Genomic DNA, 16,121 nt, shown 5'->3' with positions numbered 1-16,121 from the left:
TGAAGCGACTTAGCAGCAGCAGTATATTAGTTAAGTGTTTTAAAAAGGCATATGCATGTACAGAAATAGTAAAGGTACGTTTATTTGCTGAGTGCTGACAGGCTAGCATATATTACTCTAATTATAATCTCTACCCAGTGAATTAGGAATAAGCAAAGAGGGGTTCAGAGTAAATAGGCCAACTGACATACTTTAGTAAGTGGCAAGCTTGGCATTTTTATACAGATCCATTGAACTCGTAGTGTTACATAACATATTGTCAAGGCTCATAGTGTTATATAACATATTGTCACATATCAAACACCTTCTATACAAATTGATACACACCTTCAATCTTCTACCAAAAGGCAGACTTAATCAATCAGTATTGATTGGGTAGATTATTGGAATGTTTGAAGTTATTTGTAAAACCCAAGATAGAGATTCCCTGGTGGTCCTGTGGCTAAGAATCTGCCTTGCAATGCAGGGGATGCAGGTTCGACCCCTGGTCAGGCAACTAAGATGCCACAACTAAGACTCTATGCAGACAAATAAGTAAATAAATATTAAAAAAAAAAAAAACAGGATAATCTGAGCTGTTTGTATGGAGCCCAAAGAGAGGCATGAAGTCTTGTGCACAATTACAAAGGAAGAGACTTGATTTAGTCAGTGGAGGCAACTCTGGGAGCAGAGAGAGAGACGAGCAGCATAAAGTCTGTCCTGGAGGTAATATGTGTCAGAATAAATGTGCTAGTTGACAAGAAAAAAATATCTGACTGGGGCCCATGTTACATAGTATAAAGCATAACAGGAGGCAATCACAATTAAGGCTCTGATGAATACTGGAGGTTCAGAAAATCTACACTGTGATGAAAAAAGAAATCTCAACTGGAAGACAGATGTAAGTAGGAGGGAAAAAGAAAATGGAAAGGGAAGCAACAGTGCTTTATAGTTTTTAAAGTGCTTTTATATCAACTCTATTTGATTTTGTGGAAACCTAAGAAGGCATTTTATGTAATCCTGATATATCTTAAAAATTATCAATCTCTGCATAAAAAACAGAGGGCAGAGATGCTAGAGTTTGGAAGACAGGCAGGTCAGACATTAAATGACTGGGCCCTAAACCAAATTTGTAGCCATGACAGTGGGTATGAAGCCATAAAATTGAGGAAAAGTTGACAAGAGACAGCATGATCCTCTGAATTGGGGATGGACATAGGTTGGAGAATAAGAATCTATTCTAACAGCATAAATTTAATTAAGAAGGAAGCACAGCCACAGCGAACAAATAAGAGCTGGGATTTTTTTTTTTTTTTCAGGTGAAGAAAATTGTCTTTTTAAGTTAATTTTTTTAGTGATGGTAATATGATCAGATTCTTAGTTCTGCACTGAAGATAATGAATGGGAGAACAGGCTTAAACAGAGGTGACTGGGAATTGTGTGTGTGTGTTTTCCAAGTAGAGAATAGGATTATACTAAAGAAGTTGAACTCCACAAAGGCACCAAGCTAGAATGAGCTACAGGGATTCTCAGAAGAAGCCAACACTTGACACAAAGGTAGGCAAGAAGGAAGAGGATCCCTGGTGAGTCTGGTATATTGTGTGCAAGTCTTGCTTTAGGTGACAGGTTAGTCACATTGTCTCTATATCCCTTCCAGTTCTACCATTTTATGATTCTATATAAAATTCTAGAATCATAAAATTCTAATCATAAAATTCTAGAATTTTATATAGAATATATATTCTATATAAAAATATAAAGTGCTTCTTTGACTACAGATATTAAAAGAAGACACCTAGATAATGATAGCTACAAGAATTTATGAACACAAGCAAAAAGTAATGTGTCCTAGGCTAGTTGATAAGATAGTGATAGTCTTAGGATAGAAATATTTATAAGTTATGGTGATTTTAGCCTACATTGTGGTTTTAGTCTCTAGTTCCCTTTATGACTGCCTGGAAATGGCTGCATCAGTCTCTAAACCCAGAAAGTGAAAGTGTTAGTCGCTTAGTCATGTCTGACTCTTTGTGACTCCATGGACTGTTGCCCGCCAGGCTCCTCTGTCCAGGGGATTTTTCCAGGCAAGAATACTGTAGTGGGTTGCCATTCCCTTCTCCAGGGAATCTTTCCAACCCAGGGATTGAACCTGTGTCTCCTGTATTGCAGGCAGACTCTTTACCATCTGAACCACCAGGGAAGCCCCTGTAAACCCAGATCTCACTTAAAAATCTAAAGGAGCTTACTGCTTCTCTAACCAGCAGGTGAGCTGAGTTTGTGGACATGCTATGGGTGCCTGCCCCTAGGAACATCCCGTCTGTGAAAGTTGAAAGCATCCTGGCTTGGGCAGTGTTTGAAAGCCTGGGCTTCAGAGTCACAGTTTAGGCTCTGTAGCTCTGGCTCATGGTAGATCCATAGCCACTTTTTACTCCTTTCACCACAGTGATGCATGTGGCTCCTGCCCAGCTCTTTATACTATGTATCGATCTGCCAGGAATATATAGTCACACTGGGTTTTCATTCAGACATTGGACTGAAACATGCTCAGAAGAGGAAAGTGGCTCAGTGGTTCCTGATGATGATCCAGCAACCACTGCCACTCTCCTTTCCTCATAAAGTTGAGCTCTCAGACAGAGTCTCCCCATCAGCTGTGCGTCACTGCAAAGTGGAAGTGGCCAGTCACAGTAACATGAGCTGTAGCTCTGTTTTGTTTCAGCAGTTTGGTTTTGGCCATGGAAAAATGAGGGTTCCTTCCATACTAGTACATGTACCAGCAGTACATGTGGTAGCTCAGATTAGCTGGTACGCTGCTAAGGACCACACTGAATTTTCCATGTGGAAGTGGCTTCCAGGAATAGGTGTAAAACTAGGGAAGAGTATATTCTGTGTGGTAGGTAGCAAGGACATGTTTAGTGCTTTGGTAGAAAGTAATCTTTTGGTTCCTTGCCTGTTTGTTCTTGTTGGTTTGATATTACAGCATGTCACACATTCCAGGACCAATTTGTCTAATTAGGCAGATTGACTGAGTCTGATTCTCCCTGAACTTGGGGAACATATGTCCTCATAGACCATGCAGGAGAAAACTGTTTCTGTATTTCTCTCATATTCTTGTTTGGAATCTAACATTGACTTGGCTTTGAGAAGAAAAACCTGGTCTTCTAATGAGCCTCCATATGACACTCCAGAGACATCCAGAGAACGGTAAGGGATTGCTTCAGTGTAACCTGCTAAATGCCAGGGATTGTACCTTGCCTTGTTAACCATAAAAACTAAAGGGAAGTCTTTTTTTTTCTACCTCATAAACTAATGGAGGACTCTTTTCTGCATAGAAGACCCTATCCTGTCTCTGAATGGTTTGACTTATCTTCATGGAGAGATGGCATATGGGTTGTTCTTTATATGGTGTGGTTGATTCCCATATGTTAATATGCAGCAAAAGTGCTTTATGTAGGGTTCTTATTTCCTCATATAGAATATTAAAAAGGTGTCTATTCAAGGGTTGAGACTTAATAAAATTAATACTTTTATTGCATTATCAGCTTCCCTGGAGGCTCAGATGGCTGAGCCATCTAAGTGGCTTCCCTGGTGGCTCCTGCCTGCAATGCGGGAGACGAGGGTTCGATCCCTGGATCTGGAAGATCCCCTAGAGAAGGAAATGGCATCCCACTCCAGTATTCTTGTCTGGGAAATCCCTTGGATGGAGGAGCCTGGCAGACTATATAGTCCATAGGGTCACAGAGAGTCAGACACAACTGAACGACTTCACTTTAAAACTTTATTGCATTATCAAGGATATTCTTAAGTGAAACTGTATTAAAAACAAAACAAAACTGAGAGTGCATGGCTGTGGTGAATACAGTGATTGCTCATATAATTTGTTGCCACTGCCGTGATTTGTATAAGTCACCAGTGGTTTCATTCATCTCTCATTGCTTTTGTACCACCAGTGCAAATGTTAATTCTGTGAAAAAGGTAAGTAGCATCTTAGTATTATTATACGAATAGTTTTGATGTCACAAACCCTGGAATAGGGGCTCAGGAGCCCTCAGTGTTCAAAGACCCCACTTTAAGAACTGCTGCCCAAATCTGTAACCTCCTGTCATCTTTGACTTGGTGGACATGGTGACCAAAGGCTAAAGCAGGGTCTCCCTGACGAAGACCCAGAATTGGGGCAGAGCACAGAAGTAGAAGAGACCGTGAAATGAGACCTAGGTAAGGAGCAGCAGATAAACTTCAGGCATTTGCCTATTTGTGGACTGAGGTCTTTGATCTAGCAAGCAGAGAGTCCTTGTCTTCAAGGCCTCTGAGTTCTTAGCACATCTTTGTTTGATTTAATTTGATTTGTTGTGATTCATGCAAGAGGATAGCATGGGTTGGCGTCTGCCTCCTAAGCAGGTCCCAAGGTCTGTGGTGGGCATGTCACAGGATTGACGCAGCTCCTGCCATGTGCTGTTGCTGTGGTTCAGTGAACATGTGGTGACCACTGGACATGTGTCATTGTGTCCCTCTCGTTCCCCCCGCCCACCTCACTTGACCAAATTGTGTATCTGTTCAAAGAGCAAAGTTGAGAGGGAAAATGAATGGGATAAAGCATAGAGTTAGACTTTTTCCTACTATCGAGGAATCTAACTGGCAAGTTGTCCCAGAAATGACTAGAGGCCTTTGCCATTTGCCAGTTTAAAAAAACCCATCATTTTAAACAACTGGAAGGTATTTTGGTCTTCCTGTGGGAATAGAAGCCTTGAAAGAATCCGAATCATTACTGATGACCAAGAGATGTGAGTCTTACAAGTGAAACCAGAGAATTTCAAGTCCGACATTAGAAATATTCCTGAAAGATGTCATTGATGAGGAATTGTATGGTGGAGCCTCACTCTCTAGAATTTAATGAAGGCCATCTTTTTTTTTAAGAGGAGTGATAAAAATGCATTTCTCATTTAAGGTGTGGTATGTCAACAAGTTGTCCTCTGGGGATTTTACTAGCCCTTTGCTTCTATGTTAGGATTCTTTGTTCAGAACTGCAACATATGTGCATGGGAAGTGAAACAGTCATCTGGATGCTTTGCCTGGTGCCAAACATCTGGGTATTTGGAAACATCTGGAAAAGTGACTGAAGTTTTCACAAGGATGTTCAGCATTATATGGATGAAACCTCTGGTTCATAATCAGACATCTGCCAGCCCAAAGTTGATTATAAATGTTTCATTAATTTATGAGGAAGGAAGGTTGGGTCAGTTGTAGAATACACTGTTGTTTGGCTTTCATTCGTTTTTACTGCAGTGGAGTGATATCAGGTTGTTTCATTTCAGAAGGTTTGAGTCTGATTAACATTTCCGCTTTTAAATCTCAAGGAGAGGGGAGAGCCAGCAGCAGGTCAGAGTGGTCGGCTGCTGTCATGGTAGCCATTAGGTGTCTGTGTTTGAAATGTCTGGTCACCTCAGGGAAGAGATACTAGATGCTCACAACCACAGAACACCCCAGAAAAGTGGTTTTGTTGGGTCACCATGTTGTCAGTAATCATGCTCTCAACAGAGAGTAAGAGATGCTTGTTTCTCCTAGGTCTAACGAGGCATTAACTGTTTACTTCATGTGACCCCAAGAAGAAAACGAAACTTTTGTTCCTGGGCAGGCCCTGAGAGGGGTAGTCTAACTGTCATAGTAGCCTGTGCTTTTAAAACAGTGCCTTTCTGTGGGGAGCCCTGCAGCTCACAGGGGCCTATTGTGAAAAGAAAAAGAAAGCATTGAGGCAGGCACCAGGCAGCAGAGCAAGGTGGAAACACTTAAGCGAGAGGCCTTTAATTTTTATCCAAGTAACCTAGAAGCATGTTTTATACCCACCTCGTAAGTCAGGCCGCAGTCTGGCTGTAGACTTGGCGTGGTTCCCTGGAAGCTGTTGCTGGGGGAAACCAAAGATAGTCTGTGACCTTCAGGGGGACGGAGAGGTGGCTGAAGGCTTGCAGTCTGTTGTTCATTGCAACATCTGGCTAGCGAGATAATATTCTTCATTCCAAACCTTTTGTAAAACTATCTTTTCTCCACGATTAGCTTTTAGGGAAATCACCCCCTAAACTCTGCCCCCCCTTAGAGATGCTTTAAGCCACTGCCTCTTTTGCATCCAGGGCCTCCAGTTTATCTAAATGATCTGGGACATGCTTCAGAAATGTCCTGCACAGATGTTGGAGGACAGGGTTAAGGTGTTTTTTGGCAGGGGGCTATGCTTTTGCTTCAAAGGTGAAATGGATCTGGCTTGTCTTGGGTGTGGCCATTTGTGTCTGGTCAGGGCAGGATTTATCCACTTCATAAGCAGAGTGAGCCAGATGACATGAGATGGTGCTTTGGCCTTCAAGCTTGGTACTCGGGGGCCTGCAGAGCTGAGAGCATCTCTCTAAAGTTGGTTTGTGTAGAGTTTCCAGGCCAGTCAGCTTGGGAATATCATGTTCTATGGCCATGCCTAGATTAGTTTTAGAGCTTCAAGATACCGAGTGGGATAATTTTTTTTCCAACTTTTATTAGCAATGAAAACTTTCAATGAAACATTTTCCCCCTGGAATAAATCTTACCAGGCAACACAGTATAATACAGAATTAATAAACGAGGATGAAAGTCTCGGGAACTTCACTTGTGCTCTCTTCCTGTCCCTGACAGGCCCCCATCCCTGGGTGTGTTCCCCTCGCGCTGCCGGTTGTCTGTGTGCTCGGTGGCATCCAGCTCTTTTGAGAGCCCATGGAGGTAGCCCACCAGGCTCCTCTGTTCATGGGATTTTCCAGGCAGACATACTAGAGTCGGCCATTTCCTCCTCCAGAGGATCTTCCTGACCCAGGGATTGAACCCGTGTCTCCTGCATTGGCAGGTGGATTCTTTACCACTGAGCCACCCGGGAAGCCCAAAGTGGGAGATGCATCCCTGGGTGGGCATCACTGTAACCTTTCATGCTTCCTAAAAAAAGGATTTGACAACCAACAATATAATCTAATGCTCTTAAATCAATGGATGTAATAAACCAAATTCTAGGGAGGTTCATGGAATTGTCCAGGCTCATGGTAGCTTAGAAATGGTACTGACTTATAACCTAGGTTTTATGGTCCGACTCTTTGCGACCCCATGGACTGTAGCCTACCAGGCTCCTCCGTCCATGGAATTTTCTAGGCAAGAGTACTGGAGTGGGTTGCCATTTCCTTCTCCAGGGGATGTTCCCAACCCAGGGATCAAACCCGGGTCTCCCGCATTGCAGGCAGACAATTTACCATCTGAACCACCAGGAAAGCCCTGTTTAATACTCCACAGACCTATTTCTCATGTCCTATCACCCTCACCAGTGCTAGAGCTTAAAGGTGCAATGAGGGCTGCTGTGTTAGGCAGGACCCCACAGGGATGGGTAGGTGGTGCCTGTGTTCACAGTCAAGGCTGGGGTTGATCCCAGCCTGAGTGCTTTCTCCTTACACAGTGTTAATCAGGGTCAGTGAATTTATTCACATGGGACTGATTTATAAATAACTTATACATGAAGATGCCTCTTAAGTATACAGCAGAGTATCTACTTTTCAGAGTGTATACTGTTTTTCTGCCTTGTTGACTTCTTATCTGGCAGCCCTAGCTGTAGAAGTCTAATTCCTGACGGAATAGGCTTCTCTCCATCTCTGCCTTCTATGCCTGTGTCTCTTAAATTCACTTCCTACCCTCCCTACTCTGGTGGCTGTGTTATCGGTGGAAGGTGTCAAAGTTAGTGGGGAAATGAGAAATACCAGTGAATAGAAAAGTCAAGAAATGACAAGTTTCAGTTGTAATAGTACAACTGTTTTACTTGGAAGTTTTCAGATTGTCTGGTCTTTGTTGGCAGATGGAAGTTATATGCAGCAGTTTATAATGTGCAATAATATATACATGCAAACATGCGCCTGGCTGTCCTGTACATTTTGATGAAGCCCTTGAGAGCATCCTCATGAAGGCTGTTGTAGATTTGGAAAATAACTGGGGATCAGTGTTTCGTTCCTTTCATCCTCACCAGTTTTCTAAAAGAGGCCAGTTTCAAAGGAGAGAAGAGGCATGTTCAGCCACGATGATCTTATTTGAACCAAGTTTGCGGGGGTGGTCCAGATGTGAGCTGTAGGAGCTACGACAACTTTCCTTTGATGTGGAACACGACTTTTACCAACCTTCCCCAAACATGTCTTCCCATTTCCTGTGGGATTGTAGTATACTCTGATTTAATGATTGCTAAAGTAACATAGAAACAAATGTGAATCTGGTTTGCACGCTTCCTTTTATTTCCAGCAGGAACGATGGGGTCCTCGAGAATCCTTACTGTTCCTGTGGAACAATGTCAGAAAGTACCACCCTGAATTCATTAACTGAGATTGACAGCAGAGCAGTGTAGCTAAACCTTCACAGAGAGTGACTTGGTGGGGCTGATAAGGGAAGCCCTTCTAGTTCTTACAGTGGGTGAGGAGAGTGGTCAATCTTTCATGGTTTCTCCAAGCTGGCATCTATGTTGACAATGTGTCGTTTGGTGCAGTTGGATCCTTTGCACCCAGTTCCAAGGAGCTGTAAGTTGGAAGATGTTTAAGTCTATTATTTTTAAAGATTAAAGGTATTTAATACTTTTGTTTCATAACACATGTTCTCAGCATGGATTTGTCTGTTGACAGAATGAGGAATTTCTAAAGAAAGGCATATATTCGAGGCTCCTCTTAATATCTATTTCAGTCCAGTCTACCAGTCTAGTACAATGACTTTTCAGATCTTTATTCAGCTGAAAGTTAATATAATATTTCTTGTTCTGAAGTTGATCCCATATCTTTTTATTAACAATCTGAGTAGCTTTGCTGCCCACATGTGCTTTCTTCAGCTGTGTAAAATCCACTTTCTAAATGCTCTGGACACAATCTGATTATTTGGGAGTTGGCTTATTATTCATTGTATCCATGCAGGGACAGTGGGCCAATCCCTGCTTCATTCCTGTGATACCCAGTTATAGTAAATTGTGTTTCTTTTATGTGTAGTTAAATTGGAAGTTGAATGAGTTGTGGAGTTAATGATGTAGCTGTCCAGTTTACAATTGGGAGTAAAAAAGGATGAAAGTGAAAGTGAAGTCGCTCAGTTGTGTCCGACTCTTTGCGACCCCAAGGACTGTAGCCTACCAGGCTCCTCTGTCCATGGGATTTTCCAGGCAATAGTACTGGAGTGGTTGCCATTTCCTTCTCCAGGGGATCTTCCCGACCCAGGGATTGAACCCGGGTCTCCCACATTGTAGACAGATGCTTAACCGTCTGAGCCACCAAAAAAGGATCAGGCTTTAATCAGCTAGTCTAATACTGGATAAGCCACTGGTTCCTAATTGCTGGTCCAACAGTTATGAGTCCTTTTTAAAGACACAGATTCCTAGTTCTGTCCATGGAGATTCTCATTCAGTGCGTCCTGGTATAGACCCTAGGAATCATCTATTTTCAGAAATTCCATGGGAAATTGTGGTGCATGGATAATTGAGTGCATGCCCGATGTAGTGATTGTGCTTCTTAATGATAACACTTTCCATCTCTGTTGGTGTCAGATAATTCTGAAATGCTTTTACTGTCATCTTAAATGGAATATATTTATCTGAACATTCTGGGTTGTGTGAGAGCAGGAACATCAGGCTGGCAGTTGGAAACCTGGTTCTTGCCTCTGTGTGGATGTTTTATCAAGCTGGAGATATTTGGTCTGTTTAGGTGTCAGTCTCATTCACGAATTGAGGGCACCAGGTTCCCCAAGGTACTTTCCAGATTTCTGACATTCTTTGATTTGGAAGATTTTGCCCTCCTAGGAATTGTCTTCGTCATCACTGTTCACTGAGGGATGCTGCCTCTCCTGGTTCAGTGAGTGCTGAGCTACTCAACAGAGCATTGATCACGCCTGCTTCTCAGGAAAGCTGGCAGCTGTCCCCACATCCAGAACCACCTCTCTTCCTTTCTCCTGTCACTGCGTGTTACTGAGTCCAAGTTTGCTCTGCTCACCACACGACAGGCTAATGAATCCGAGAGACGAGGTGTTGCAGCAAGGAATACGACTTTATTCAGAAAGCCGGCTGACCAAGAAGATGGCAAACTAATGTCTCAGCATAACCAACTTGTTGGGGTCTGGATGCCACGTTCTTTTATGGATCAGAGATGGGGAGGGAGGTGAGGAAACAAAGTAAACAGCCATTAATCTTGAAGGTATCTCCTAGAATGGCAGCCTCAGGCAGGGGGATGTGTTAGTTCCTTCCTTCCTCCCATCTACAGGTGGACAGGGTTCTGAACAAAGGCACTTTAACAGTCAGGCAGAAAGGCAGGATTCTCTAAGGCAGGCCATTGTGTATGGTTATAACAAAAGCAATGGAGACCAAGTCAAAAAAATAGTTCCAGCGTGGAGTCAGAGTGGACTTCTCCCTGCAACATATCCACCTCCCAAAACAGATAAAAGTAAACTGTCCTGCTGGGAAGCAGGTTCTTATGTTGAGGTTTCTCTTAAGGAAAATTCAAGTTGTAAGGCTGACTTTTTCTATACCAAGTCTTGCAAGTTTTTACCAACTGGGCTTTCTTTGCAGGCTAGGAACACTTGTGTCTTTGAGCACAATATGTGACTGATGTCCTGGTCTAGGGAGCTGATCCTGCACTTCCATATCTCCTTCAATAAGCCTTAGTTTCCCGGAACTTGTGGCATATGCTCTAGAGAGTCTGGTGGGCCCCAGGGCAGAATGTGACTTCTTTTAAATCTTTGGTTCTCAGCCTTTGGACAGCATCAGGATGGTCTGTAGTACTTTTCAAATGTACCCACCCAAGTCACACCAGCCTTGCCTGGGCCTCCTAACTCGGGCTTTCTAGGGTGGAATTGGACACACATGTATGTCTTTTAAAGGTTTCACTTTAAACTCTCCCTTCTGGAGCCTGCTTCTCTTCATTTTGACCCAGCCCATGCACTGTTCCTCTGTCTTCTGTAATTATTTTTTGTTAAAGTGGGTGTAGATAAATGGGGAGTTGTCATTGGAATATAGTAAACTGTGGTCTAGTCTACTGAGAAAATTAACTCACTATGAGAATAGAAGTTTTTCAGAGGGGAGGGAGTCTACTGAGTGTTCCTAGCACACAGTTAAGGCACAGGAACCACTAGTAAAGGTTAACCCTTGTCCCTGTTTACAGAGGTCTGAAAGGTTCTTGTTTTATTGTAAAACATCATGGGGAGCAATAGTAGATCATTCACCGTTTCATTAAGAATATTTTAATATAATATCTTGTTTATCCTCTTTTCAGTGCAATTCAGCAAATATCGAGAATTTACAACATGCTTAGCACTGTTGTAGGTGCTGAGGATAGAGTAGGGAGCACAACATAAAATTTCTGCTTTCACTGGACACACTCTTCACCAAAGGGTGTGGGGGTGTGTGTGTACTTGCGTCAAATTTAACATGACAGAATTAAATGGGTGCATTATAGCATTATGAAATGTCATTTTAGGAGAAATCTTTAGGATTGGTCTGATTATTTCTAAGATCACAAAGGGAATCAGAAAACTAAGCATGTGAAACCTGAATTAAATTCACAAAATATTAATACCAAAGACTGTCTTACTGTCAACAAGGAGCCCATGGGTGTTCAGGTTGTGATTTTCTGAAAGTGTAAGGAAATAAACTAGTGGATTTAGTACTTTGCTCCAAAAACAAAAAGGCAAAGACACTGAAAGAATTAAAGTTCATCTTTTGATTTTGGGCACAAGTCTCTGGGTTGTTGTCATTTGGTACAAATCTTTCTTTGACTGTGTTTTTAGCTCCATGTTTTTAATTCCCCGTATATGCAGAATACATTGGGACTTTGGAGTTCACAGTATTTTATCTGCTTATTTCACCTGTTCAGCAGAAGCATTCATTCGAGCTGAATGCATATATTTCAGGCCTCTGGAGTGCTGCTTCAAAATGACTGCAAAATTCTGTCCTCATCTTGAAGGAATTAGATAGCTTCCCAAATTTTTATGTTATAGTTTATGCTTAAAATTATTATGACAGAAATCAATATTTTAAAGCAATCATCAATCAATTAAAAATAAATACAAATAATTATTAGGCATGTTAGACATGATATACACATTTTGAATCTGCTTCTCAAGGAATTTAAAATTATGAAAAATTATGAAATTATTTTAATTATAAAATTATTATAAAATAATTATAAAATATTATAAAAATAATTATAAAATTATGAAAAATCTGTTAGCATGTCTGTTTCAAAAGTAAACTTTGTAAAAAGGAAAAGTGTGGTCATTTTTTTAAAAACCATAACCAACATTCTGGGATTGTGAATGCCAGCTAAAAAGATGGGTGCAACAAAAAAAGTGACCAGTGAAAGAAGAGCACATTTGGTTTGAATTTTAAGCCATGAAGAGAACATGTAAGAAACGGAGGATGAGCTTTGGTGCTGGCTCATGTTGCTACTTGTGCATTAACTAACAGGAGAGAAGTAAACAGCGTGTGAGAGGGGGGATAAAATAGATGTTCTGGAAATAATTATTAGTGCTAAAATTTCTGCATCTAATTTTGGAGTGCTTACGTTTGGAATTTCACATGCACAATGATAATGTGTGTTTCAGGTTTGTGGAGAAAAACAACGCTTTGAGAAGTTGATGGAACATTTCAGGAATGAGGACAATAACATAGATTTTATGGTGAGTTATTTCAGTACTACATTCAATAAAGCCAACTCAGATTTAGCAGTTATTTCTTAAATCCACTTACATTTATATATTATATATATGTATGTATTATAATGTTACAAAGGATAGGAAACAGTTTTATATGCTATAGATTCAAATTTGACTTGCTCTCTTCATCTGTATTTGACCTTTATGGCATTTCTCTCCAGGTTTTTTTTTTTTTTTCCTATCATAAAGGCCAAAAGTATTTATTGGTTACAGTGCTTTTGTTGACCCTTGAACAATGCAGGGGGTTGAGGGCTCCCAACTCTCCCCACAGTGGGAAAACCTCCTGTTAACTTACAGTGGTTATGTGGTTACTCTGGTTATGTGGTTTCACATCTGCAGGTTCAACCAACTGTGGGTCACGTAGTACCTAGTCTTCGTTATTGAAAAAAATTTGACCTACACAGTTCAAAGGCATCTTGTTCAAGAATCAACTGTGTTTATAGCATAAAGGGGGAAGCCATGCATTTGTGAAAAGAAAGTTAACAGTTGGTGCAAATGCCTGCAGGAGCCAGCTTGAGCAGTCAAGGGTGGTGATGGTTTAGTCACTAAGTTATGTCCGACTCTTGTGACCCCATGGACTGGAGCCCACCAGGCTCCTCTGTCCATGGGATTTTCCAGGCAAGAATCCTGCAGTGGATTGCCATTTCCTTCTCCACGGGATTTTCCCCACCCAGGGATTGAACCCAGGTCTCCTGCCCTGCAGGGAGATTCTTTACCGACTGAGCTACCAGGGAAGCCCTGAGAAGTCAATAGTGCTGCATAAGAATCCTTAAAGCAGAAACCAGGAGCGTTGGACCATTGTGCCTTCTGCAGACCCCATCCAGTGGCCTTCTCCAGACTGCTTTCCAAGACTGAAGTGCTTTGATTTGTAGGCCTGGTAGTATATATCCCCAAATGAACACACAGCAGTGATTTTGTGTTTTCCTCCCTTGATTACCAGCTCTAGTAATTCTTCGAGGGTGCAATGGTATTGCCCCTCTCCTTAGCGGGGTAAATCGCTTGTAAGAACTTGTGATTCAGCATCATAACTGTCTTCCTCAGGGACAAAAAGCAAAAGATTCTGAGCACCTCTGAATCTGTGTACCTAAGTCTTAATCCTGGACTGAAAGTAGACTCCACTGTAGAGGATTTCCAGAGCCAGGTTACCCCCGAGTATACCCAGGTCTGCTTTCTTTGACCCAGTCTATTTGACCTCAGGATCTTCTGGACCTCAGGAGTTCCTTTACTTGGGCTTAATTTCCTAGATCCCGTCTAGCCTGGAGCAGATAGCCTGTTCACTTCTTCTGTTGTCAAGTTTTCCAAAACCTGTGCTTACGACGCTAGGCGGTTTTCATTTGAATTGCTTCAGTGGTTATAAAACATGGACTGTAGTTTTGTAGATTTCTAACCCTTTTTATCTGAAAGATGTTTTCTGGGTCCTCAAATTTCATATGCATCCTAATCCTTGGCTCTTTCCCAAAACAGTATTGGTTGAAGTCTTTTATAGAGGTTTTCTGCTCCATAAAGCATATGTATATATACTTTTTAAAAAGGTAAAAAAATAAATTTGAAACAAGGAATACTTTTACATTGACTTTTTAAGTTCTTGTTGTTTGGATTTTTGTTGGAGTGTTTAAGGCCCTGGGGACAAAAATGTAAAGAAGCCGTGCCCTTGCTCACGTGACCAGGTTCTTTCCTCTGCCTTTGTAGGAGGAACTTGTTCATTCCTTTAGAGTTGAGGTTGCAAACTGGAAGCTCCAGGCTGAAGTCAGCATACATACAGACTTGTGAGTTTAGTCTGACAGTGATGTCCTTCCATTAAAAGTATTGGAAATTGGGCCTAAAAATACAGATTTGTAGACTTTCTTGAGAAGTAATAAGTTCTGGTAATGCTTGGTCCCTGTTCTTACAGAGTATAAGCTGCTGGAGCCAAGTAGTCCCTATTCGTTAAGTCTGAAGGTAACCGTGCCAGTTTGTCACAGTCCACACCATTCCTTACTGTATTACACATGACCCACTTCACTCATTTATCATACATACCAGCTCCCTCTGCCATTTGAGTTTCTACTGAAATGATAAATGGTGTTAAGCCCTTTAGAACACCTGCACTGTTGACAAATGAGAGCATATTTCCTGTCAGTTCATTTATTCATGTACATATATGCATTGGGAGTCTTATTTAGATGCTGCTAGTATATCAGTACTGTGTGCTCAATTCATGTGCCATCTAGCAAAGAGTTGCCTCTTAGGCATATCATAACACTCAACAGATCATTTAGACCTGCTTTCAGAAGAGTAACAGAAAAATGCCAAAATCCGGCCATATTTTTTTTCCAGATAATGAGGCTTTTCATAAACTGTCTTGGGAATGCAATTAAGTTGTCAAACCTCCCAAACAACATATTCCCTTAAAACATAATATAAATGCTTCAGATGTTGCAGAAGACCTTTCTAAGTATTTTTTGGTGGGCAAAAGAAAACAAAAAAGTGACAAAATTAGCACTTGAAGTAATTTTTTGTAGTAAATCACAACAGAGTCCTGTGTAACCTAGAGAGCTGACACGTCTTCCACAGATACCCAGTGGATAACATATACTCAAAGAAGAATCTAACTTGATAAACAATACTTTAAACAAGGTAAAGGAAGAAGGGCTTGGGGAAGAGAGGAAGGGTGAAGCAGTTTGCAGAGTAAATGTGAATCTGGATCCCTCTGTCACACCTCCTTTCTAGTCTCTGGGTGGTTATAGAGGGAGAGCATCAGAGAGAGATTTTCCCCATAAATAAACTGACTGTCCCTACCTAAAAATAAAATAGCTATGTTAAACTCTGTTTCTGTTGTTTACTAAACTGGGGACAGGTTTTCTCTGTGGCAGATTAGAGCCACTGATGCAGTTGTGGGAAGAAAGTAGCAAATCCAAAACTTTTATAGAATAGAAACTGGTTAGTTGTTTAAAACGGAAAAATGGATGAGAAGTTCTGTTGCTCTTTTGTTGGTATGGTGGGTCCCCCAGTACAGTTTTAGAAGAGATTACCTTGTGATTGCATATGATTTAAATGTTCTTCATTGTAATAATTGTCACTTTTTTACAGTGTACCTGTAATAACTTAGGTTGTTCTATATGCCTATAAGACTTTTTAAAAATACCTTTACTGAGATGTAACTGGGGCTTACGTGGTGGCTTGTAAGGTAAAAAATCTGCTGCAATGCAGAAGACCTGGGTTTGACCCCTGAGTCAGGAAGATTCCCTGGAGAAGGGAATGGCAATCCACCCCAGTATTCTTGCCTGGGTAATCCATGGACAGAGGAGCCTGGCGGGCTATAGTCCATGAGGTTGCAAAGAGTTGGACACGACTGAGATATAACTAACATACCATCCAAGTTACACATCTGAAGTGTGCAGTTCAGTGTATTTTTAGTATATTCCTAGGGTTGTACCATCATGACTGCAATCTAAAGTAGG

At 41.4% G+C, this 16,121-nt stretch overlaps 1 protein-coding gene across 5 annotated transcripts in view; it reads left to right on the top strand.

Annotated features, from left to right (window-relative positions):
• FMNL2 (formin like 2) overlaps nucleotides 1-16,121 on the top strand; it is a 333,014-nt gene that overhangs the window by 282,623 nt on the left and 34,270 nt on the right. For all 5 annotated transcript variants that reach the window (XM_061437865.1, XM_061437829.1, XM_061437860.1 and 2 more), the window contains one exon: nucleotides 12,571-12,645. In XM_061437865.1, coding sequence (XP_061293849.1) covers nucleotides 12,571-12,645 — 75 coding nt within the window. The remainder of the gene's footprint in view (nucleotides 1-12,570; nucleotides 12,646-16,121) is intronic.

The sequence above is a fragment of the Bos javanicus genome, chromosome 2 (assembly GCF_032452875.1).
Source record: "Bos javanicus breed banteng chromosome 2, ARS-OSU_banteng_1.0, whole genome shotgun sequence".
NCBI classification, from domain to species: domain Eukaryota; kingdom Metazoa; phylum Chordata; class Mammalia; order Artiodactyla; family Bovidae; genus Bos; species Bos javanicus.
The sequence above is the reverse complement of the archived record's forward strand: the minus strand, read 5'-3'. Positions and strand labels throughout refer to the sequence as shown.